The sequence below is a fragment of the Verticillium dahliae genome, genomic scaffold (assembly GCF_000150675.1).
Source record: "Verticillium dahliae VdLs.17 supercont1.5 genomic scaffold, whole genome shotgun sequence".
Taxonomy (NCBI): Eukaryota; Fungi; Ascomycota; class Sordariomycetes; order Glomerellales; family Plectosphaerellaceae; genus Verticillium; species Verticillium dahliae.
Window position 1 is genome coordinate 1,523,939 of NW_009276938.1, and position 22,714 is coordinate 1,546,652.

The 22,714-nt window shown below is 56.9% G+C and overlaps 8 protein-coding genes across 8 annotated transcripts; 5 read left to right on the plus strand and 3 right to left on the minus strand.

The window, feature by feature from the left end:
* Window positions 1-265: 265 nt before the first annotated feature.
* Window positions 266-1,593, plus strand: VDAG_03467 (uncharacterized protein). The gene is made up of 4 exons (XM_009657332.1): window positions 266-341; window positions 405-740; window positions 805-903; window positions 981-1,593. The coding sequence occupies exons 1-4, from the start codon at window positions 300-302 to the stop codon at window positions 1,359-1,361; spliced, it is 858 nt and encodes a 285-aa protein (XP_009655627.1). The 5' UTR covers window positions 266-299; the 3' UTR covers window positions 1,362-1,593.
* Window positions 1,594-1,968: 375 nt separating this feature from the next.
* Window positions 1,969-5,488, minus strand: VDAG_03468 (3-hydroxyisobutyrate dehydrogenase; the record flags this gene model as incomplete). Its single annotated transcript, XM_009657333.1, has 3 exons — window positions 1,969-4,596; window positions 4,654-5,138; window positions 5,197-5,488. The coding sequence occupies 3 exons, from the start codon at window positions 5,486-5,488 to the stop codon at window positions 1,969-1,971; spliced, it is 3,405 nt and encodes a 1,134-aa protein (XP_009655628.1).
* Window positions 5,489-6,074: 586 nt separating this feature from the next.
* On the plus strand, window positions 6,075-8,465 carry VDAG_03469 (uncharacterized protein; the record flags this gene model as incomplete). The annotated part of the gene is made up of 3 exons (XM_009657334.1): window positions 6,075-6,216; window positions 6,426-7,754; window positions 7,819-8,465. 3 exons carry the CDS (start codon window positions 6,075-6,077, stop codon window positions 8,463-8,465), a joined length of 2,118 nt encoding a protein of 705 aa, XP_009655629.1.
* Window positions 8,466-9,552: 1,087 nt separating this feature from the next.
* VDAG_03470 (phthalate transporter) lies at window positions 9,553-11,162 on the plus strand (the record flags this gene model as incomplete). The annotated part of the gene is made up of 2 exons (XM_009657335.1): window positions 9,553-9,762; window positions 9,906-11,162. The coding sequence occupies 2 exons, from the start codon at window positions 9,553-9,555 to the stop codon at window positions 11,160-11,162; spliced, it is 1,467 nt and encodes a 488-aa protein (XP_009655630.1).
* A 740-nt stretch (window positions 11,163-11,902) lies between these two features.
* On the plus strand, window positions 11,903-12,520 carry VDAG_03471 (uncharacterized protein; the record flags this gene model as incomplete). The annotated part of the gene is made up of 1 exon (XM_009657336.1): window positions 11,903-12,520. The coding sequence occupies one exon, from the start codon at window positions 11,903-11,905 to the stop codon at window positions 12,518-12,520; it is 618 nt and encodes a 205-aa protein (XP_009655631.1).
* Window positions 12,521-13,281: 761 nt separating this feature from the next.
* On the minus strand, window positions 13,282-14,090 carry VDAG_03472 (uncharacterized protein; the record flags this gene model as incomplete). Its single annotated transcript, XM_009657337.1, has 2 exons — window positions 13,282-13,682; window positions 13,796-14,090. 2 exons carry the CDS (start codon window positions 14,088-14,090, stop codon window positions 13,282-13,284), a joined length of 696 nt encoding a protein of 231 aa, XP_009655632.1.
* A 1,111-nt stretch (window positions 14,091-15,201) lies between these two features.
* On the minus strand, window positions 15,202-15,931 carry VDAG_03473 (cutinase-2; the record flags this gene model as incomplete). The annotated part of the gene is made up of 2 exons (XM_009657338.1): window positions 15,202-15,393; window positions 15,449-15,931. The coding sequence occupies 2 exons, from the start codon at window positions 15,929-15,931 to the stop codon at window positions 15,202-15,204; spliced, it is 675 nt and encodes a 224-aa protein (XP_009655633.1).
* Window positions 15,932-18,295: 2,364 nt separating this feature from the next.
* Window positions 18,296-20,755, plus strand: VDAG_03474 (vacuolar protein sorting-associated protein; the record flags this gene model as incomplete). The annotated part of the gene is made up of 4 exons (XM_009657339.1): window positions 18,296-19,661; window positions 19,715-19,792; window positions 19,841-20,013; window positions 20,075-20,755. 4 exons carry the CDS (start codon window positions 18,296-18,298, stop codon window positions 20,753-20,755), a joined length of 2,298 nt encoding a protein of 765 aa, XP_009655634.1.
* Between the last annotated feature and the right edge of the window lie 1,959 nt (window positions 20,756-22,714).

Below are 22,714 nucleotides of genomic sequence, written 5' to 3' on the forward strand. Positions count from 1 at the left end.
GCTGATGGAAACGTTCTTTCGAAGCCTTCTATGAGTGAGACAAAACGCCCGGGCCAGGTAGCGCGCCTGACTACCGGCAGTTCAGTGAGACAACAGCACGGCAAGTCTTGTGCAGCTGAGACAGCCGTGTTCAGGAATAAGGCTACATCAAAAAAAAGGTGGAAAGTGGGATGATGGAGGAGAAAATGCCACAACGTGAGATAGCATTTAAGGTCGCTGCTGCGCAACCAAAGCCATCACAAATCAGTCTGGCCCTTCAACCCGCATCCTAGTCACGATATCGTCGCCCGTTATCCAAGATGAAGTTCCTCTGCCTGCATGGTACCTTTGGAAGCGCAAAGGTACGGCCTTCCTCACTCCGCCTCTCCTTCGTCTCTTAGTACTAAGTGAAGTCTTCGGTATAGAAATTCAAGATTCAACTGGCGCCTTTTGTTCAGAAGACTCAGGAGGACTCCGACCTCGAGTTCGAATGGATTTCGGGACTACACGAGGTCGACCCCCCGGCCGAGTTTGAACACTACTTTGGTGAGAAGCCTCTGTACAGGTTCATGCCGTTCAATGGCATCCGCGCGTACGACGACCTCTTCACCAAGTGGAGGCAGTGCACTGACGGGGCATCGACTGAGGAGAACATGCGCCTGCTATTTGGAAGCGAGGAGAACTTTCTGCACCAGAAGGCCTGCCTCCAGGAGACGATCGACGCAGTCCTCAAGGCCATTGACGACGACCCAGAGATCGATGTAAGTTCCAACGCCCCAAGACAGAAGCATGCTGTGAGTGGCCTGACTGACCGCTGGTACACAGGGTATCCTTGGCTATTCGGAAGGAGCGACGATAGCCGCGACCGCGATTCTAGAAGAACGACGCAGGTGGGAGGAAGAAGGAATTCCAAGGAGGATCAACGTAAGCCACCATTCCATGCCCTCTTCCCTGTCTGATACCTACCACGACAAGTGGCTGATTCACACCCCACAACATAGTGCGCCATCTTCTTTGCTGGGTGCCCTGCCATCTCCCTCAAGGACGGCAGCATTTCGATGCTGTCTGATGCAGAGGCCGAAGATGCCATCGACATTCCAACTTGCCACATCGTCGGCTGCAACGACCCTTACATTGATGGGTCGATTACCTTGTACGACATGTGCAACGAGGACAAGGCTGAGCTTTTCGACCATGGCCAGGGTCACGTCATCCCGCGGGACCCCAGGACCTTGGAAGAACTGTCTGTTTCTGTGTCCAGGATCGTTGGCATGGCCAATGCCAACAAGCGCAAGCCCTCGGTCACGGGCTCCGAGTCGGATGCTTCCCGAAGGTCATCTACCTGGTCTTCCGGGAACAGTTCTACCGTTGAGCTGGTATGAAATCTCCTGGATCAAACCAATTAACCGTTTTCCTTCAAGCTGAAAATTATCAGACGGCTATCTGCACATGAGTGTAGTCGTCGACCATGAGTCTTTTTGGAGTTGAAACGGTGCAAAAGCTTCTACCGCGGCTGGATAGAGTAGAAGTTGGATGTCGCCGGCTACTACTCCACCGCAATAGTTTGGGACAGTAAAACAATAATAATAATCATAGTTAATTCTTCCTTCTTAGAACCCGATGTTTCACTTGCCTTCGCGTATCCCGTAGTTCAGGGTGACACTGCTACACCCTGCAAGTAAGCAATCAAGAAGTGTCCCAAAGAGACGATGGTGCTCAACCGACGGAAAAGCTTCGAGCGAGAAATCAATCAAAGGAAACAATTGAAAAAGCGCCATGATAAAATACCAACTAAAATTCTCATTACCATCGAGAGTAAAATCTCCAGACTCCAATTGCCCGCCTTCCTGTTCCCCAGGTCGTACCACGCCTAGTCATGATCTGATATGTTATCCCCTACACGTCCTTCCTCACCTGCCTCGCTTTCCGACAAGACAAGGCTTCGGCAGCCTTTATGAGGCATCGAATTTCCATCATGAACCATCATATTCATGCAGCCCAAGACTCGACAATCTCAGCCAGAGTGCTTTCGCTCCCCACGTTGCCTGGGAACACCACGTACGGGACGCCTTGGTGTCGACTCGTTTCCTCGTCACAACGCCATAGTGGCACCCCGGGAGCTGCCTGGCCCATGATCCGCGCTCTTCGCATCCTCAAGCCTTTTGTCGCCGCATCCGAAGAGGTGATGCCGCCCTTGGCGATGACATAGCGCGGCCGCACTTGGATCTGCTCGAGAAGCCTGACCAGTGCCGCGGCAACCTTCGACCCGATCTCCAGCGAGCTGATGGCATCCGACGTCTTGACAAGCGTCCGGGATGTCATGACAAGAATATCTTTTCCGGCGGATATCTGGTCGTTGGCCTCTGCAGCCGCCTTGTCGACGATGGTGCGCTCCGACTCGGCAGACTTGATAAGGTCAGCAACTTCGAGCTCAACGACGGCGAGCTTGTCCTGGCGCCTCTCCCGCAAGACTTTCAGCTGGGCTGTTGTCTTTGGAACGTATGATCCAGCCAGAATGAGACCGCCAGCGTGGGAGGATGCAGACACGCTCGCCGTCGGCGGCTGGACGTCAGCCAAACTCATGGGCGGGATGCCCTTGATGCCGAGCCTCGACGATACAAACGCCGCAGCTGTACGATACAGGTAGCGTCTACCCTCTTTCTCTGCGGCGAGCAACCCAGAAACGAAGACGTCCATGTCGGATTCGGCAGCAGCATTAACAATGACAACTCCATCCGAACCGGCCGGTCGCGATAGAAGCTTCGCCTTGACGCCTTCTGGTCCGCCAACGCGAATGTCGTCGATGGTAATGGAGAGGAAAGATGACTCATTAAAGCGGGAGCCGCACTTCTCGAGGATGTACTGCCGCAAATTGGAGTTTTGGTACCCAAAGGTGGCGTCCTGGGCAAACGGCGTCTGGCTGGCAGGGACAAGCACATCGCCCTCCTTGACATAGTGAACGTCGTCTAGCGTGTAGCGTCCGCCCTGCAGGAAGAAAGGAGTCAGGACCCAGGCGTCGAACTTTCCCATCGCCTGCTCGACGGCCTCGGGCTCTTCAGGTAGGTGACCACGTAGGGTGGAGTCTCCGCGCAAGACGACGTCGAAGCGCTTGTTTGTCCTTTGCGCTGCCTCTTTGACGTTGTCGCAGATTTCGAGGATGAGGTTTCGAGCCTCAGGACCGGGAAGGGCGCGACTGTTGGTCAGGATGAAGAAGCCTCGGGACTCCCTCTCGAACTGGCTTTCCAAGGTCTCGACGTCCCAAACCATCAGGACGTCAATGTCGTGGCAAGTTTGCGTCCCAGTCGGATCATCGTCCAAGACAACTAGGATAGGTGCTTCGCCACCATCAACATACTTCTTTGTCGATTCGAGGACATCAAGCGGGAACTCCGCAGGCAGAGCCTCGAGCGTCTCCTTGGCGGGCAAGGGCTGGGCCGCTGCCTGCACGGCCTCACTGGCGGCGTGAGGTTCAGGCTTTCCCGCACTGCCCGAGACAGAGACACCGGCGCCCTCCCACCACCGAACGACGCCTGCATCAGCCTCCCTTGACCAACCCTTGGCCGCTCCTGCGAGATAGAGCGTATGGGCAGCCGATGACATGGGCGCAAAGTACGTCAATCGTTTCGTCTCATCAAGCACAATGCCGAGATCCTTGACGAAGATGGCGAGGGCAGAGTGCGGCGTCCAGTCAGCCTCGAGCATCTGCGGCACTCTGTTCTCAAACATCCAGCTCCACGCAGCCGCGTTTTTCAGCAGCTCGAAGATCTGACGCGTATCGAGACCAAGTCGTGCGGCGAACGCCATGGCTTCGGCGGCGGCAGCAATGTGTACACCAGCGAGGAGTTGGTTGATAAGCTTGACCGAGGAGGCGGCACCAACACCACCCTTGACCTGGCACAGATTGGTAGGAAGGCCAGTCATGGAGAGAAGGACGCCATTGGCCTTGGAGATGGTGGACTCGTCGCCGGAGCAGATGATGGTAAGGTTGCCGTTGGCGGCACGCACAACACCTCCGCTGACGGGCGCATCGAGGAGGGTAATGCCGCGTCCCAGCCCGGTCAGACGTTTCTCGAGGGACCGAACGAAAGATGGGGGCACAGTCGAGCTGAGAATGACAATCGAGTCGTCGGGCAGGGCGGCGGCAGCGTCGCCAGATCCGAACAAGGCATCTGTAGCCTGCGTGGCATTCTGTACCATGAGAACCAGGACCTCAGCGCCCTTGGCAGCGTCGGCGGGCGAAGTCGCTGCGGATGCCCTGCCGCCGCCAGAAACAAACTTTTGAATCGCAGGCTCGTATACATCGTACCCATGCACAGCAAAGCCGCCTCGCATCATGGAGCTCGCCATGCCCTGGCCCATGGCGCCAAGGCCGATCATGCCCACCTTGGAGATCTCCAGCGGTGTTGTGACGGGCGTCGGGTTCGCGAGCGCAGCTGCTGGTGCAGCAGAATCGCTGTCCTTATTCGCGACAGGCGAATTTGGCTGGAAGACGCGAACGAGGCCAGAGTCATCTTCGCGACCGTAACCCTGCGCAGAGCCCCAGATGTACAGTTGCTCAGCGGCTGAGGCGAGGGGCAGAGGAAACTGCAATGACCTTGCACTCGACACAACGATACCCTAGCAGCGCGTGATGAGAAGACTGACACAGGCAGGACAGGGGAGGCTACGACGCACCATGTCCTTGACAAAGATATCGAGAGCAGACCGAGGCGTCCAATCGGCATCGAGCATGTGAGGGACGCGGTTCTCAAACGCCCACGAGTTTCCGGCGGCGTTCTTGATAATCTCAAAGACTTCCCTGGTGTCGAGACCGGCCTTCTCCGCGAGGCCCATAGCCTCTGCGGCGGCGGCAATGTGGGTGCCGACGAGGCACTGGTTGACCATCTTGACCTTACTCGCGGCGCCCGGGCCACCAGAGATCTCATATAGCTTCTCGGACATTTCATGGAGAATCTGATCTGCCCGAGCGAGCGCCTCGGATGATCCAGAGGCGAAGATTGTGAGTGTGCCATGGGCGGCTCGAACTGTGCCGCCAGACACGGGGCAGTCGACAATGAGGATGTCCGATCGACCGACTTGGGCTATTCGAGGCGCTAGTGTGTCGTAATATGCTGGCGGGACTGTCGAGCACAGCAAGATGGTCGCATTGTGTGGCAGGGCTGGTTCGTGTGTGAGTGGCTCGTTGCGGATGAATGGAGGGAGGATCCCAGTACTCACCCTCGAGGGCGCCAGTCGCCGCGTCGAACAGAATACTGTCGACCTGCTGCGCATTGGCGGCCATGCAGACGAGGAACGCGCTGTTGTGGGCAACATCTCGAGGCGACTGGCCTGGATGCCCGCCGTCGGCCACGAACCTCTCGACGCTCGGCTGCCAGACGTCGTATCCCTTGACTGTGTACTTTCCACCCTTCTGCAGGTTGCAGGCCATGCCAAAGCCCATGGCGCCGAGGCCAACGAATCCAACCGACGTCGACATGGTGCTGGGACCAGACTCAGACTGTTGGGCCATTGTGTCGTCAGACTGACTGTTTTGAAAACTGAAGCTCCGGGGCGTACGACAGACCATGGACCAGACATGGCGAAATTCCGTCTTATAGGGCATGAGTCCATCACGGCCCTTCTGCCAGATCGCCCCCGGCCGAGTCCAAAAAGCCGATCATTTCTCCTCCGCCATGCACTTCTTCTGCTGGCCGCCCGAACCGGAAGCGTCCTCGGCTCGAAAAACCGACCACAAACGGACCGCGAATGGACCGCGAATGGACCGCGAATGGCTTGACTGGTTGGCCTGAACAACCAGAAAAGCCATGACTCGCGACCACCAGGGGGTTAACGAGGTCTCGCCCACCCCGCAATGGTGCGGTCTGAAGTCCGCTCAGCTTATATAGAGGGTCTGCCCATCTGCGACGCGGGCAGAACTGCTATCCCTTTGCCGGTGTTCCCCCCGCCGCCTGTTCGTCCTGCTTTCTTCTCCATCCGATCAACCCCAGCTTTCGGTCTTCTGCCCGTCTGGGGAGAACTTTAGGCCTCTGCATAACCTTTTCTTCTGTTCTCCATCTTTGCCTCCGGCCGGCCACTAAGCCGCTAAGCCGTTCAGGATGAAGAGGGCGCGGATCGAGGAGCCTGTCGTGTCGAGCACCAGTGGACATGGCAGTGGTTCGAGTGCCATTCCCAGCGGCCGGGGCAGCACCTCGGAGCCGCAGGTCCACCAATCCAAGATCTCTCGGAAGATCCGCGCCTGTGAGTTTTCCATCCCCCCCGCAAGTTCCTTTTCGAGCCGTGATGTGATGATCTGTTCTATGCGGTGGTCCACATCTCACGTCTCGCCGCCGCCGATGGCTGCTTGCCTCGGTTCACAGACCCATGTCCAGTCATGCTCATGCCTCTGTTCACCCCCTCTCCCCTCTGCCCACCCTACCATTGCGGCGCATGGTTCTGATCCATCACAGGTCAACAATGTCAGAATCGCAAAATCAAGTGTGACATTGAGCAGGGGCAGTCGCGATGTGCACGTTGCACTCGCATGGGACTAGAATGCGTCATAAACAAGAGCCTACAGACCCTCCTCGATGACGAGAATCAGTGGAAGAAGGAGATGGAACAGCAGCTGCGTTCTCTGCAAGCTGCCATGTCCCAGGTCCAGAGGATGCTCAACATCCCGCCGCCAAATCCGCACCATCAACAGCATCAGCAGCTGCCACAGCTGCCACAGCAGCAACAGCAGCAGCAGCAGCAGCAGCAGCAGCAGCAGCAGCACCTACATGACATCCCTTCCGTCGGTAGCGGCGCCACTCACTCCTCAGCCTTTGATCATAGCCCAGGTCTTTCAGGCATGCACGGCAGCCCGGCGGGACCGTCACCGAGCCGGCCGCCTGAAATCACAGCCATGACTCGAGAAAACTCTCCCGAGACTGCTCACCCCCGCATCAAGGAGGATCAGGCCATCGTCGACGCCCCGATGGCGAGCCTGTTTGAGGTGACCAAGCTTCGCAACATACGTAGTGATCCCGGGTCACGCGCCGACGCACTTCTCGCCGCTCGCCGCACGGGCGAGCCAGACTTCATCGCCCAGGGGCGGGTACCCCTCGCCGAAGCCGAGCAGCTGTTTGCCAGGTTCCGCGGGACGCTCAATGCATACCTCTGGGGAGGCGTCGCCCTTCTGCACGACAACCTGCTTTCGGCGCGGCAGTCGTCTCCACTGCTCGTGGCCGCCATCCTCGCCGTCACGGCGCTGCACGCCCAAGACGAGGGCGTAGGCTTTGACCGGTGCTATCCCGTCTTTCTCGACCTGGCCAGCCAGTGCATGTTCCAGCGGTACCACACGCTCGACGACGTTCGCGGCCTGTGCATCGGTGCCTTCTGGCTGTCCGACGTCAGCTGGAAGCTATCAGGCCTGGCCGTGCGCATTGCGACGGAGCTCAACCTGCACCAGTTCTGCGCCAAGGCGCTTCGAGATGAGCCGGATCATGTCGAGAAGGCGAGGCTCTGGTACTTTCTCTACGTATGTGACCATCACTTTAGCATTGCCTACGGGCGCCCGCCCGTGATACCCGAGGACGTGACCATATCGCGGCACGAGTCCTTCCTGCAGTTGCCGGGCATCAGACAGGCAGACTTTCGCCTGCACAGCCAGGTGGCCATCTTTGTGATCCTTAGCCGTGCGTACCATACCTTCGGGCCCGACCGCTCGAGACTTGTAGCCAACGACGAGTTTGAGGCACTGCGGCGCTACGAGTCGGACATGGGCCACTGGCGGCGCATGTGGGAGCCTAGGCTGGGTATGTTCTCTACGCCCCATGAGCAGCTTGTTTGTGCTCTGAAAGCATGCTGACTTGGTACTAGTCCCGGACCCCAATATTTCGCAGTACCCTGCCAAGGGCGTGAAACTGCACTATCACTTTGCTCGATTACAGATCTTCTCCGTCTGTCTTCGCGGGCTCACGCCGACGGATCAGTTTCTCATGTCGCCTGAACGGCGGAGCTTCATCGACTCGGCCATCAGCAGTGCCTCGGCGGCGCTGCGGCTCATCCTCAACGACCCTGACATGCGGCGGGCCGTCATCGGCGTGCCGCTGTATCTGCTGACGGCCGTGGCCTATGCCGCCATATTCCTCATGAAGGTGCAGTCCGAGTGGAAGGCGGCCGAGTTCAACATTAGCTTCTCCGAGGTCGTGACACTGATCGAGGCGACGGTCAGCCTGCTCAACGACTCGCAGGCCTGCGTCAGGCACGTGGCGCACTTCCTCGGCAAGGGGCTCAACACGATGCTGGAGAAGTTCAAGGAGAGGGAGGCCATGCTTCAGGCGCAAGCCCAGCAACAGCACAACGAGCAATTCGTGCAGCAGCAGGGATGGGCGGCGCAGGATGCGCAGCAGGGCTGGAACAACTGGATGCTCGGCGGCGCACCGGAGGTAGAGCCTTTCGGGATCGGCGCGGAGTACTACCCGCTGGGGATACTGGACGTGCTGGGCTCGCAGATGCCCGGCTGAGCTGTCGTGAGCGTTCCACGAGACGACGCGGTGGCACGCGTGATGGCATCACTCATGTCGGATGTACAATTGTGACCAGTATGGGACGATGGGGGCTATTTTTTCGTGGTGGTAATGAGTGGTTCGGAGATGATGCCGCGCTGGGCAAGATACCAATGGGGAGAATAATTATGATGCCTGCTCGACTACACAACTGCGTGGCAGAAACGAGCACGAGATCTAGCAGATCCCATCGTCCAAACATGACGCTTTGTGATATTCACAGCAACCCATACGAGCATGCTGCCCACGTTTCGGCTAAGCGCCACGAGGCCCCAGACGTCGAGAATGAGAATCTGGGGAAAGGAATGGCTCGACGAATCGGACAGAAGGCCGCCTTCAGATTCGCGGACAGATGACCGTTTCCATGCTCACACGGCACTTGAGAGACGAACCGAAGGGGGCAGGCATTCTGCTCGTACCAAAGGTAGGCTTCGCTAGGAGGCTCTAGGGGGAGAGGAGCCGGGTGCTGATCCCAGCTTTCCAGGCGCAGTGTTTGGCGTTCGTCTCCCGTTGCCCCCCAGTTCAGAAGTCTTCTAGCTCGGGTTTTAGGGCGGGGTGGGAGCGGAAGTCAGACTAGGTTCATGACTTGTGTCTCTCTCTACCATCATCTGTGACCCAGAGGAACCTACATCCCCACGGGGAGGGGGGTGGGAGCAGCGCCAGAGCAGTGCGAAAGCAACGCTACGCAAAGCTTTGAGAAACGCGGGGGAAACCGGTCTAGCGGCCCATCCATGGGCAAAGATCGCAAAGACACGAATCTATATCTTTGCACGGTTCTGCTGTCTAGTTCTGGGCATCTTGGACTCCTCCTCGCCACTCCATCGACATCATCGCCGACCGACAATTGAGGATCATCAACGTCGACAGCCAAAACGTGGGGAATCCCTTTCTGCGACTCTGCTATCGATTGAGTCGACCCGGTCACCGACTCCCCCTCGTCAATCGTACGACTCGCGCGAGTGCGACGTTCTCCTCTCCATCTTTCAAAAACTCTTCCTCCACATCGAGCGACCGATTGAGCCAGATTCATCAACAATCAATCACCATGGCTGCCGACCTCGACAAGGAGCAGGTCTCGGCCAAGGAGCATCAGGCCCCCAACACGGGCTCGCTCGACCCTGAGCTTGCTGAGGCCATCCGCAACTTCGTTCCCGGCACGAGCGAGGAGAAGAAGCTCGTCAAGAAGATTGATCTCTTCCTGATGCCCATGCTCTGGATCATGTACATTCTCAATTACATTGATCGCACGAACATTGTGAGTTTTGCCTCCTCCCTCCCGCTGTTGAGATTTTTTTGAGATTTTTTTTTCGCTGCATTCGTTCGATCACCCCTTTTGCACGGATCACTTCCTGGACCATCCACGCCAACTTTGGGTGTCCCCTTTGCTAACCTGCACAGGGCAATGCCAAGATCGCGGGAATGGGCGACGACCTGGCGCTGGACGACAATGAGTATGCCTGGGTGCTGTCCATCTTCTTCTTCGGCTACCTCATCTGCGAGATCCCCTCCAACATGATCCTCAGCCGCACAGCGCCGAGTATCTTCCTCCCTGGCATCATGTTCATCTGGGGCGGCCTCTGCGCCGCCATGGCCGTCGTCACCAACTACGGCGGACTCCTGGGCTTCCGCTTCGTCCTCGGCTGCGTCGAGGCCGGTTTCTTCCCTGGTGTCCTGTACCTGCTGTCGTGCTGGTACACAAAGGCCGAGCTCGGCAAGCGCTTCGCCATCTTCTACACGGCTGCTGTCCTGTCGGGCGCCTTTGGCGGCCTCCTCGCGGGTGCCATCACCTCGAACCTCGACGGCGCCCACGGCATCGCTGGCTGGCGCTGGCTCTTCATCATTGAGGGTGTTGCGACCGTCGGCGTCGCTGTCATGGCCTACTTTGTCCTGCTCGACTACCCCTCGACCTCGAAGCGCTTGACGCCCGCGGAGCGGCAAATGGCCCACGTCCGGATCATGGCCGACTCGATCGCCCAGAACGGCGCCTCCAGCAACCGCCTCAGCCACTGGCAGGCGTTTGTCGCCGCCGTCTCCGACCCGCGGACCTACATGTTCCTCGTCCTCTTCATGCTCGACGTCGGCGCCGGCACCATCTCGTACTTCATCCCAACCATCACCGTCACCCTCGGCTACGACACGACGACGGCCCAGTACATGACGGTGCCCGTGTACGCCGTCGCCGCCGTGGTGCTCAACATTGTCGCCTGGTCGTCGGACCGCCACGTCGAGCGCCGCTTCCACATCGCCGGCGCCCTGGCCCTCGGCTGCGCGTGCGCCATCGTCTGCGCCGCCGTCCAGACGCCCATGGTCCGCTACGTCATGCTCTGCTTCGTCGCCGCCGGCATCTGGTCCGCCCTGCCGCTGATCCTGTCCTGGACGAGCGGCACCGTCAGCATGCCGCCCGAGAAGCGCGCCATTGTGCTCGCCATGGTCAACGCCTTTGGCAACTTCTCCTCCGTCTACGGCAGCCGCATCTGGCCCTCGACCGACAGGCCCGCCTACCACGTCGGCTGGGGCGTCACGGCCGCCTTTCTCGGCAGCGCCATGCTCCTGGCTCTTGTGCTGCCCATCCTCTGCAAACTTGTCGACTGGAAGGGCACCAGGGCTGAGAGGGAGCTTCTCGAGGGGCGGGCCGAGGACGACGCGTCTGCCTAGATTGGACAGCGGGAGGGGGAATTGATGATTTGGGTCTAGTAGGCTTTGTGGGAGTACATAGTATTTATTTAAATCTGGCTGGAGTTAGGGAGCGGCGTTGTCACAGAGTTTGTCTTGCTCGATGGATCTTTGCCCACCTTGCCCTTTCTGGTGAAGAAGCGACAACTGCGCCCGGTTTCTTCTGTCCTTCGGATGATTTGAAAAAGTTGACTAATGCCGAGGTCTTGACAGGCGGGGAGGCTAAGGAGATTTAGGTAAAGCGAGCCGGGCAGACCTGCCGAAGGGGGGTCGTTGGGTCTGGTCAACGCCTTTGTGTGTGTGATGAGTGGTCAGGGTTAGGGACAATGGCGTTGCGGGTTCTGCACCTGGGTTCCGTACCGGGATCTACGATGCGTGGCGTTCTTTGTTTTCATGGTCGTCGTAGTTCGAGAGACATCAGATGACCGTTTGGCTTGTTGAGTGATTGTTGTCTTGCAGGCCACTGTTTGGGCCTTGGTTGAAATTGGAGGTGCTGCCTCATCGTGTTTCGATATGGTTCTTCGCTTCTGGAGGGATAGCTTCTCTTTTTGCGAGCCTCTTCACCAAAGTATCGTCTCAGTGATAAAACCAAGTTGCTGTCATTGGTAGACCTCTTCTTGTTGTGATAAACACTTCACTTGACTTTACTCCTCTTCATGACTTACCTGCTGGTCCAGTAAGCTCATTTCGTTATCGGGTTCGAATTATACTTCAAGCACATCATGTTCCAACCTTTCCGCTCAATCTGCGACTCAATGAGCGAGTTGAGCGTTGACGGCGACGTCCCGATCCGTGGCCTTCCTCCGTCCAAGCTTGTCTCATTGGAAGGCTGCATCAGACGCAGCAAGCCCGAACCAGAAGCGAAGCGAAAAAGGCAAGACGAGGCAAGAGACGAAGACTCTACCCGGAAGCACGTCCGCTTTGACCTTGCGCAAATCCATCTCGTCGAATCTCATGAGGATCTGTGTCCAGTCCAGGAATCCCCGCCGCTCGACTCTTCGGACCCCGTCACGGACCTCAACCGCAAGTCGGGTCGATCCAGCTCGCCTCAGGATGGTATCATCAGCATTGACTACATGGGAATAGTTCAGCAGGCTCTCTTGGATGTGGACCGGCCGCTGCTTGAGCTGCCCTCTGGTCTTGGAAATAGGGCTGAAGTCCTGCGGAATGTCCGGCGTGAGAGGAGCGTGGACGACACTGTGAGGATCGTCAACCATTATCTCTACTGGTATGCCCAGGCGCGCGCTGATCTTGGGCGGGAGGATACGGCGTACGGTCGATTTTGTCGTGAAAAGGTGCTTGCCGATGGTCTGAACAAGGGCGAGGGGTCCAGCGAATGAAGAGGTTGCTGGCCGTCTGCTGGAAGCAAGTGACCGGACAATGGATGCGAATTGCGTGAGAAGAGAGCGTCCGGACATGACGTTCCAGACGACGCGTCATCGGAGGATCTTAACTCTGCATCCGCGGCACCTTGAATCCAAATGGAATCTCATGTAGTCACTTAGGGATAGTGGACCGGGGTTCATGCTCTCAATCTTTGACCTAGCGAGCCTCATCATGACGACCGGTGACCGCCATGGGCATTGATCACGTCGGACGTGCGTATTGAGAAAGAAATTATGCGTGTGAACAGCCAACCATTCGTTTCTGTATGAGCTAGCGCTGATGATACATGCACCCAGACCGCCACAACTCTCAACTCATTTGCTTTGGTTCGGCTACTGAACGAGTGATACCGGCGCACAACCTTGGCAGATGCACCGGCCCGTCGTTTTGATTTCTGCCTTTAAGAGGGGAAATCCCACAAACTTGAGCCTCGAGAAGCTTTTTTTGAAGAGGCTTTTTGAAGAGGCAACCTCACGAGACAAGTAATGGCTGATCAGCCAGTACCCGCTCGGGCTGACGCCCTGGCGACGCTCGATCATGGCCAGCTTCGGACATCTGCACTCATTGGCGTTGCGGTCGTTGCTATCCTCATGCTTCTGAGTTTCATCATCACCATCAAACCGGAACAAAATGAACCGCCCTTGCTCAAGCCGACGATACCGCTTGTCGGCCACATCCTCAACATGGTCCGACACGGGACCATGTTGCTTTCTCGCTACAGAAAACATAATCTCCCAGCAGCCTCCATCTTCTCCAGCATGACGATGGGGATACTCTTGGCCTGGGCCTCGGGGCTCGCGCGCGCGAAGCGTTCTCCGTACCGCTCGTGGAGGGCAAGGCAGGGATAGACCAGGACTTGGGCGACCTGCCGAAAGTGAGGGCCCAGCGCGGCGCGGAATGGGGCGGTCGGCCCGGCTGTGAAGGCGACGAGGAGCGAGAGGGAGGTCGCGAGGTTGCCGCCGGCTGAACAGCCGACGGTGACACGAGATGGGTCCGCTGCGACGCCCAGTGTCCGCTCTGCCGCTGGCGAGATTGACCATTTGAATATTTCGTATGCTTGGAGGAGGGCGTGGGGAAAGGGGTAGCGGGGAGCTTTGGCGTAGTCGAGTGAGGCGACTATTGCGTTAGCTTGGGAAGTTATTAGCAGACTGCTCACCTACTTCAAGAGCCGTAGCCGGAGACGGGGCTTACTTTGTCGGACATGAACCTGGCGTTCGCTTTGCCGTCACTCGGCTGGCCGAGAGCGAAGCCTCCGCCCTCTAGCAAAATGATCAGGGGTAGAGGCGCCGGAAATCCCGGGGTTGGTCCGGGAGCCTTTGGCAAGCACACGGAACATTTGACGTGGCCCTCTCCCAATCCTGGCGTGTCGACAGCGACTCTCTTGTCGAATAGATGCCCGTCGCTGGACTGCCTGGCAATGAGCTCGCGCAGCGCAGAAAGCTCCGTCTCGAGTTGGGCCGCGAATGCTTCGGGATATCCGGGGCCTGAGGTCACCCTCGGAGGCTGGATATCGTCTTGCTTCATTTTGATAGGGGCCAAGGAGAAGAGAATCTCCTGAATATGATGGTTACTATGTGCCTTTGGGTAATAACTTTGATTTGACTGCATGGGAATCGTCAGTAGCGACATGCGAGGAATGAGCGAGGGTGATCGTCCAAGATATAGCTGGAGGACCAGTGCAATGAAGCTTGCGAGTGTAAGCGTTCTGTTACTACATCCATATGGGCATTCGGTCTGCATACGGCATAGTTAACCGGCGATTCAATTGGACTATTTCGTCTATACTGAGCAGTATATGCACCTTATTCGGCTGAAGCTGACGCGAGCAGGCGAGCATCCTATCATATGGCGTTCATGTCGTTACGAGGGTGCCGATCGGATTGGACAATCGACTCGGGGACGGGTGTTGAGCATGCCCGAGAGCTGCCACGGGAGAAAGATCACGAATGGTCAGAGACCGAGAACAATTGCTGAACTCAGGCTGAGGAGCTGTGCCGGGACGAACCCATGTTCAGCCAGAGTCCCCGCCGACCCATCATCAACCCGGAAATCGATCCCCGCAAATTCCGCTTCACAGCATCGTCGGCCGAGAGTCACGAGCACCACGCCGCTCGTTTCAACACTGCGCACATTTGGAAAGGGATGAGTACCGAAAAGAAAAGTCTGATTCTTGGCTTGTGCGTCTCCAAAAGTCGTACGTGTACATCGGTGGTGTCAGCACCCTGAAAAGAAAAATGAGCAAGAAAAATACGAAACACCCCTTACGCCCTGTCGCCTGAGCGTCGCTGTCGGCCATTCCGAGCCCCTGAACCACTGCCATAAGAACCTGTTGATGACGGCTTGTCAGCCTAATGATGTCAATGAAGATGTTCTGGTTTTCTTCGGGAACCATTTATCGACCGAATTCTACGAGCTACTCGCGAACTGAATCGCCATTCCACCGTTTCATAGTACAGGGGTGATGAACCAAGTGTGTAATGTCCTCAGTAGTAGATGGTATAATATAAGCCCAACTCCAGCATAATCATAATCATGTGAACGCTTTGAAGAGCCGAACAGCAGCCAGGCAGCCGGTTCTCTCGCAGTTTTCCCGGGAAGCAAAGCCTGTTCCCTTCAATTCTTTGTATCATCTGATCTAGTCCCTCTTCCTGAGCTTGGCGCCGGCAGCCTGCAGCTTCGAGGTGATGAATTCAACTTGCTCGTCGGCACGCGCTCCGTAGGCCAGGTGAGCCGGAAGGATCGTCAGCGTGCCGGCACAGACAGCGTCGCCGGCGTTGCAGATGATATTGGTCTTCTCAGGAGGGAAGTTGGGAATCTGGCGGTTGTCCTGGGGGCCATGTTAGCGTACTTCAATCTCCTTGGGCCTGAGACGAGCATCTTACCTGGACGTTCTGGGTGTCGCCAAAAGTAAAGGCGGCGACAATCTGGTCCTTCTGCGCCTGCGGAAGGTCCTCGACGGCGCGATGCGTGAGGGCAGCACCCTGGCTGTAGCCGCCGACGACGAGCATCGAGTCGGGACAGTCCGTGTTGGCCTGCGCGATGAGGCGCTCCATCTCGGCCACACCACGACGGTCGGCGCCTCCGTTGCCAAAGTTGGTAGACAGGGCAGCGGCGTACTCGATCCCCTCGACTGCAACCTGATCGGCGCCAAAGTTGGCCTTGACGCCGTTGGCCGTTGGCGGGCCGCACACGGTGCCCATGTTACCCGTCTCGGTCGAACCGCGGGCGAAGAGCATGATAATGGGCTTGCAGCCGCCGTCTGTAAACTCGGTAGCGGTGCTGCCAACACGGCCACCGCGCTGGCGCTGTTCGATGGGGCCGCCGGCGGCGAGGGCCGCGAGAGCGAGCGTGATAATGTACTTCATGATGGCGTTGGTAAAGGTGTTGGTCGACTTGAGAGTATCAGGGGGTTGTAAAGATGGTGGTACGGCTCACGGAGCGATGTAAATGAGTGAAGAGAAGGGAACGATGAAATGCCTCCCGGGCTGGCGAAGATACTGGCTTGCTGTGCTGGTCTGAGGGATCGTTGCTGAGGGTGCTGATGAGATGAAAGTATCGACAAAGTGTGAAGGTGCCAGCCGTCTTTATAGATGTTCTCCAAAGACGGCCTCCCGAGAATCCAGAGTTGAGATGACACGCCAGAAGGGCTGTTCTCTGCCGGCACTCTCATCGGACATGCGTCGTCCCATCCTCGACGGGAAGGCTGTCCAATCGCATCTCGAGCAACAACTGGACAGACGAAGCATCCACGTCGTGGGAAAGGGAACACGATCGCCAGATCACCGCAGGGCCCACAGAGCCTCCCACTTCCAGCGAACGAATGGGGCGATTTCCAGTCGCAACTCTGGCTCGCTTGGGAAGACATGGCGGCTCGTGGTTCAGCACGGCCCAGGCGCACGAGGTTGCGGGGACTGATGGCGGTGACGGACGCGCACAACCGCCCCCGTGGGCTCCGAACATCCCAGGGAAACAGAACCAGGACTTCGGGTGAGAGGCTGGGTTGGTTGATGTCTTCGAGCTGAAGCTGTATCGTTTAAAGCGCGTGTATGTCCAGTTGAGGTAAGTGTCTGTAAGAAGGTGAGCTTGGCGAAAGCAGGCAGTCTCAGGTTGAACACGCTTCAATGGGCAGGCAGAAAACAGCTCGCTCGATGGGGATAGTCACGATAGAGTAAGCGGGAACGTCATAGGGAGGTATTGTACCAGCCGTCCCATCACGAGTTGCGCATTCTGAGAAGCACTTCATCACTCGATGACCTCGGTCGATTGGTTGATAAGAGCTTGATCGTGAGCCCAAATTATATGGTGATCGAGCTATTCGCTGCATGGCTGCCAAACGTTATCATTCCTCGCGTTCCTGATGTTCGCAGACACCAAGTTGCACAGGCTTTGCTTTGGACACTAAAGGCAAATCTGGTCCGTTGTGCTTCGTAGAGAGCAAGGCGACTTCGCCGTAGAGCCGTGATGTCCAGATGGGCGATCCAAAAGCAGGGACGGGTCGTGGAGCTTTCCTCTTCTGTCAGTCTCGCGGCGCTCCATAACCAGATTGGGATTCACAGAGTGTCAGTGTTGGCCGAATTCGGTAACTTCCATGAAGAGGTCTTTCTTTTGCCTCGGCATGCCCACTGTGCGCCTAATACTGGTGCTGAAACCCGACAAGCAATATTCGAAACGATGGCGTGTGGTCCGAGTGGCTTCCAGTCAAAGAAACAATGCTTCAAAGGCAAGAAAAGAACGGAGTTGACATGGAAGACCTTGCTCCAGATGGCCGAATGGCCATACTGACAAACAATTTGCTTCCACGAAGAGGCCGTCGTATCACACCTACTCAACTGCGCACGCCGTCCGAGACCAAGCCGCAGGGCGGGGTCCAACGGGCGAGGGCAGGACGCTTTCGGGTAGCAGTGCGAGTCGGGCGATAGGTCATGTTGGGACGGTGTGAGCGCCACGGGTATACATGCCATCGATTGTTGCTCGCAAGGTGTGGCCCGAACAGGGACGTCGATTCCAGGAAGTCGTGGCTCAACCAGGCCGTCCCGGCTGACTTTGAGCCACGCGTCAGGCGATTGAAACGGACAAGTGAAGCAATCGATGATGCATTCCTCGCAAACAGGATGCACCGATAATGGAGTACGGGATGATTGATTGACGTTGATGATTGAACATGGGGGATAAAGCCATTGGTAGGCAGCTACCTATCGTGATCGTGATGGTGTTGAGGGGTAGCAAGGACTGGCGTGCTGATGACTGCTGACATAATGCAGTACAGCATGCTGGTATGAGAATCACCACACTCTTTGGGGTCGTCACTGTTCTGAAATACAGAGGAAAGCCTGGGTGTTACTCCCTACAGGTACCTACCGTACGGTACAGTGGGCTGCCAGTCCCAGGTCAGAAGGGGCTAGCGCTTGCAGCCACGCCCCGATGCGCTGACGTCAGGCCTTGATGCGCCGTAGCGCCCGTCGGACCCTGATCCACGGGCGCTCCACCTTGGCCGGCAAAACTCTGGGGCGACTCGAAGCCAGGGACTCGTGCCCGTGCTCCAGGCAGGCTCATGGCCCGCTCCAAAGCCCGTTTCCATGGTGGGGGGAAATCATGTGGTGGAGCACAGCCTTGTGACGACGCTCACCCAAGCCCAGCTTCAGGACAACAACCAACTCACCACGTACTAATACCCACCGTTCACAGCCCAAACTCTCCCAGAACCCCAGCCGCCAGTGGCGGAGTCAGATATGCCCGACGAACAAGGCTCGGGGAAGCCATCTTCGGACGCACCTGAGAAGGGCCAAGCCCTCGACGACCTCATCGACCTCACCGACAAGACGGAACCAACAGCATCAGCATCTGTAGCTGCCGACGCCAACAAACCGAGTAGCCCCGGCAACCACAGCGAAGATGCCGAGGACACTACCTCTCGCGCACATGTTGTGACAGAGGCAGACCCAGACGGAGAGGCTTCGGCCTCTTCGGACCTTTTGAATACTTCTGTGGCAACCATCAAGCCGTCGAAACCCCTCCCCGCCGACACCTCGACCCAGTTCCTCACGATCGAAACCAAAGCCTACGTTGATCCTACGCCACCTACCCCGACAGCCTCGCGCCCTCCTTCAAGAACACCGTCCAGTGTAGGATCCCGACAAGATGCGTCTCCCACGAGATCTGACGCTGCCTACGACGATCGGAGGTATACGAGCGATGATGACCAGGAGAACGGCTCGCGCTCCGAGATTCAGAGCATCATGGAGCAGTTCACCGGCGATGGAGGTGGCCCGGGAGCTGAGGAGGTCATGAGTCCAAGATTAGAGATTACATCGCCCATTCTCGGCGGCCCGATTCAACATCCACCAAGAAAGTCGAGCCTCGAGCCTCTGTCAACCTCCTTCTCGGCCCAGTCGCTGGAGAAGGAGACATTGGGCGCAGCCATACCTTCGTCACCCGTGAGCACAAGATCCCGAACCAGGTCCTCGGTGGATTTTGGTCCTCCGGTGCCCCCCAAGGACGGCCCTCCCGGCGCCGAGGACAGCCAAACCTCTCTCGATACTCCCATGTCGCCCTCGGCCATGCACCGGCCCCCACCACCCGAACCCGAACCAGAGCCGACCCTACCTTTTGACTTTCACCGTTTCCTCGAGCAGCTGCGCAACAAGAAAGCCGATCCAGTCGCGCGCTATCTCAAGTCTTTCCTATCCGAATTCGGCAAGCGGCAGTGGATGGTTCACGAACAAGTCAAGATTATCGGCGACTTCCTCGCCTTCATAGCCAACAAAATGGCGCAGTGCGAGGTCTGGCGCGATGTGTCGGACGCCGAATTTGACAACGCGCGAGAGGGCATGGAGAAGCTTGTCATGAACAGGCTGTACACCCAGACGTTCTCGCCGGCCATCCCCGCACCGCAGCCTATTCCTGGGGCCAAACCCAAGAGGAGAGGCGGCGAGCGACCGATGGGGCCGGGGCGTAAGGGCCAGCACCAAGAGGATGTCGAGAGGGATGATATCCTGACACAGAAGATCAACATTTACGGCTGGATTAGGGAAGCCCATCTCGATATTCCACCAACGAGCGAGAGCGGGAAGCGGTTCCTCAAGTTGGCGCAGCAGGGTATGCGGCTGTGGATTCTTTCTCGTACACGGCAGGCGCTAATCACGACACAGAACTCTTCAAAATTAGGTCTTATCGCGCGCCGAGGGACAAGATCATCTGCGTGTTGAATTGCTGCAAGGTCATCTTTGGTAGGAGCAGTCCGCATCACAGTTCCGCACGCCTCTAACACCCACTAGGTCTGCTCAAGCACGCAAAGTCAGATGGATCAGCAGACTCGTTCATGCCATTCCTTATCTACGTAGTGCTCCAATCCAATCCTGAACATCTTGTGTCGAATGTGCAGTACATTCTTCGATTCAGGAATCAGGAGAAACTGGGTGGCGAGGCCGGATACTACCTGTCTTCTCTGGTACGTATTCGTAGACATGTGCTTCAACCTTCACTAACACTCGCAGATGGGCGCTATCCAGTTCATTGAGAACATGGACAAGACCAGCCTTACGATTACCGACGACGAGTTCGAGAAGAACGTCGAGGCCGCCGTCTCAGCCATCGCAGAGAAGCACAACGCTGCATCGCCGGTGGAACCGCAGCTCTCCGAGAAGATACCCCAAAGCCTACTGGCCCAGACACAAGGCGAACCCTCGACCCGGCCCGACCACGATGTCAACAACGGAGACTTGTCCACGCCTCGCCGCTCCACATCGTCAGATGGCGACTACTCCGACGGCCAGGCCCCCATTACGAGCCTGCTCCAGACGATCCAGCGACCGCTCAGTACCATCGGACGCATGTTCTCCGAAGATCCCACCGGACCGGAATCCGGCGCCAGCGCCGCGTCGCGCGCGCCGCAGCCTCTCGACCCAAACCGGTTATCACCAAGGCCCAGTGGCGAGGAGGCACGCGAGGCCGGAGGACGGCCGGACCTGCGCAACCATCCGCAGCTGTCGGTGGAGGAGGCGGCCGCGAGGCAAGCGAGCGCCGAGACGGCCGAGGCGCAAAGGTTACACCGGGCGGAGCACCACAATGTCGTTGAGACACTTGCCGGCATGTTTCCGGACCTCGACAGGGACATCATCTCGGATGTCGTGGTGCAGAAGCAGGGGAGGGTCGGACTAGCGGTGGATGCCTGCCTGGCATTGTCCACGTAGCATTTTTTTCCACTGGCGAGACGCGCGGCACACAGCAAAGTGGATGACAGTCAAGGGATCACTTGAATGACGAGCTTTTTTTTTTTTCTTTCATCGCTATTGCATTGTTCATCGCTACTGCATTATTGTTTGGCTAACTTGTGTCGATGGCGGTCGGCATTTGGTACTTTTCCCCTTTTTCTTTCTGCGAGGAGTGCGTGGACGTTGTGATAGATACCAGTAGCTTAAGCCTGGTGCTCTGCATCTTTCAACAAGCGAAGCACGAATTTACGGCCCTTGGAATGCAACGCATCCGGCAGTCATCGACTCCATGATCCTGGCGAATTATGCAAGCCATTGCTGTTTGGCTGATTGATAAGCTAGGTGCGCGTCTTGTGAGTTGTGATGAGGACGGTTGTCACGGGCGCCCGATATGGCATTGTTCATCGTGGCAGGTTTCAGGAGCCGGTAGCTGGACTGTCTTTGTCCGAGTATGGTCAGCGCCAGGGGTCACGAAACGCCAAGCCGCAGGCCAGAGTTGCCCCTGGTTTTTCAACACGAGTCTCTCGGGATGCCAAGACTTTATTCTCCTGCTGCATTGAGAGCTCGGTTTGTGATCGTCGGCGGTTGCGCAAACATTTTGCATCGTTGACGACGAAACGTGCTGTTGTTGGATTCTGAAGATGTTCACACGAATGCGGACTGCTTTTAGCCCGATTTGGGCTCACTTCACCGCATACGTCTTTTTAACCTTTGTGCTGGTGATTTGGCCCTCTCCCAGATATGTGCCGACGTTGCCGGCTGAAGCTCGCAGACTGGGTTGGTGATCTGTTTGATCGACAAGCATGCTTAGGTACTTTTAATTTCAACTTCGAGAACATACATTCTTTTAGACCATGTCCGAGTATTGTTCGGCCCAGAGCATGCAGTGTTTAGACACAATATGACGTATCGGTTTTCAACTCGTCGTACGTTTATACACATTAGATCAGTCCTCTCTGCATCGGCTTCATTTCTCTGCTTGCGAATTTCTTTCAGGCTGTTCAAAGGTAGCAGGCTTTTAGAGCAGTCATGAACAAGCCAGACTTGGTGTGCGAGACGACAGATCTTGAAATGATGCAGACTAAAGTCTCCATATAGAGCTCTGGCCGGGCTCTCAGCTCTGCCGATCGTACTCGTAGTTAAGACTGGAGACCCAGAGATGTTGGGGTCTCGCCATGTAGATGGCATTTACTGGAAGCTTCAGAGTACGATTTTGAAAACCCGATGGGCAGGTACAAGGTCTGTTCAAAATATATAGTTGAGGTTTCCTGTGATGCATCCCAACTGGCCTCAACCGTTCATATTCGTTTGCCTGGCCCTTGAATACGACTCTCGGATGCTTGGTTTGATATGGAAATCGCGTTCAGGACTATAACCGCACAAAGCAGGGTCTGCCAGTTGCTGTTTGATCTGCACTTCCCGTGGCCAACTTCATGCTCATGCTGGAATGAAAGCCAAACACCTGTCTAGCAGCTGTAGGCCTTCTCAATCTGACTTTGTAGACCAGACCAGATGCCGTGTGGCGAAGATACGCAAGCTCAGTCCACGGGCTGTCAAGATACAACCGAGGCTCTGCATCTCTGTCTTGGCCTTCCACGTGGCGGTGGGTAATCCGTGAGAAGCCCCAATTGGACCAGCTGTCTGACATTCGGCCGGTACATTGAGGAGCACGGCAGCACTAGCTGTGAAGCGGTGACAAAAGACGTGCCCAGGACGATCAAAAACGTGGGAAGGCAGGTCAAAAATACATAAACTGATGTGCAGAATGGACGGTATTTCAGCATGGCCTGATACCTGACTCGAGCGCGACGTGTCACGGCATTTATAGAAGGAAATGAAGCCCGGCATGGCGAGTGTCCAAGGCATTGTGGAGGGTCGGGAGATTGAGTCTCACGATGTCGATCTGGGTGGTGATGGTGTATCAGGACAGCCACAGAC

Coding starts and splice junctions, on each gene's coding strand:
- VDAG_03467 (XM_009657332.1), top strand. CDS start 300: ATGAAGTTCCTCTGCCTGCATGGTACCTTTGGAAGCGCAAAG. Junction 342..404: donor GTACCTTTGGAAGCGCAAAG/GTACGGCCTTCC, acceptor TCTTCGGTATAG/AAATTCAAGATTCAACTGGC. Junction 904..980: donor GAATTCCAAGGAGGATCAAC/GTAAGCCACCAT, acceptor CCCACAACATAG/TGCGCCATCTTCTTTGCTGG.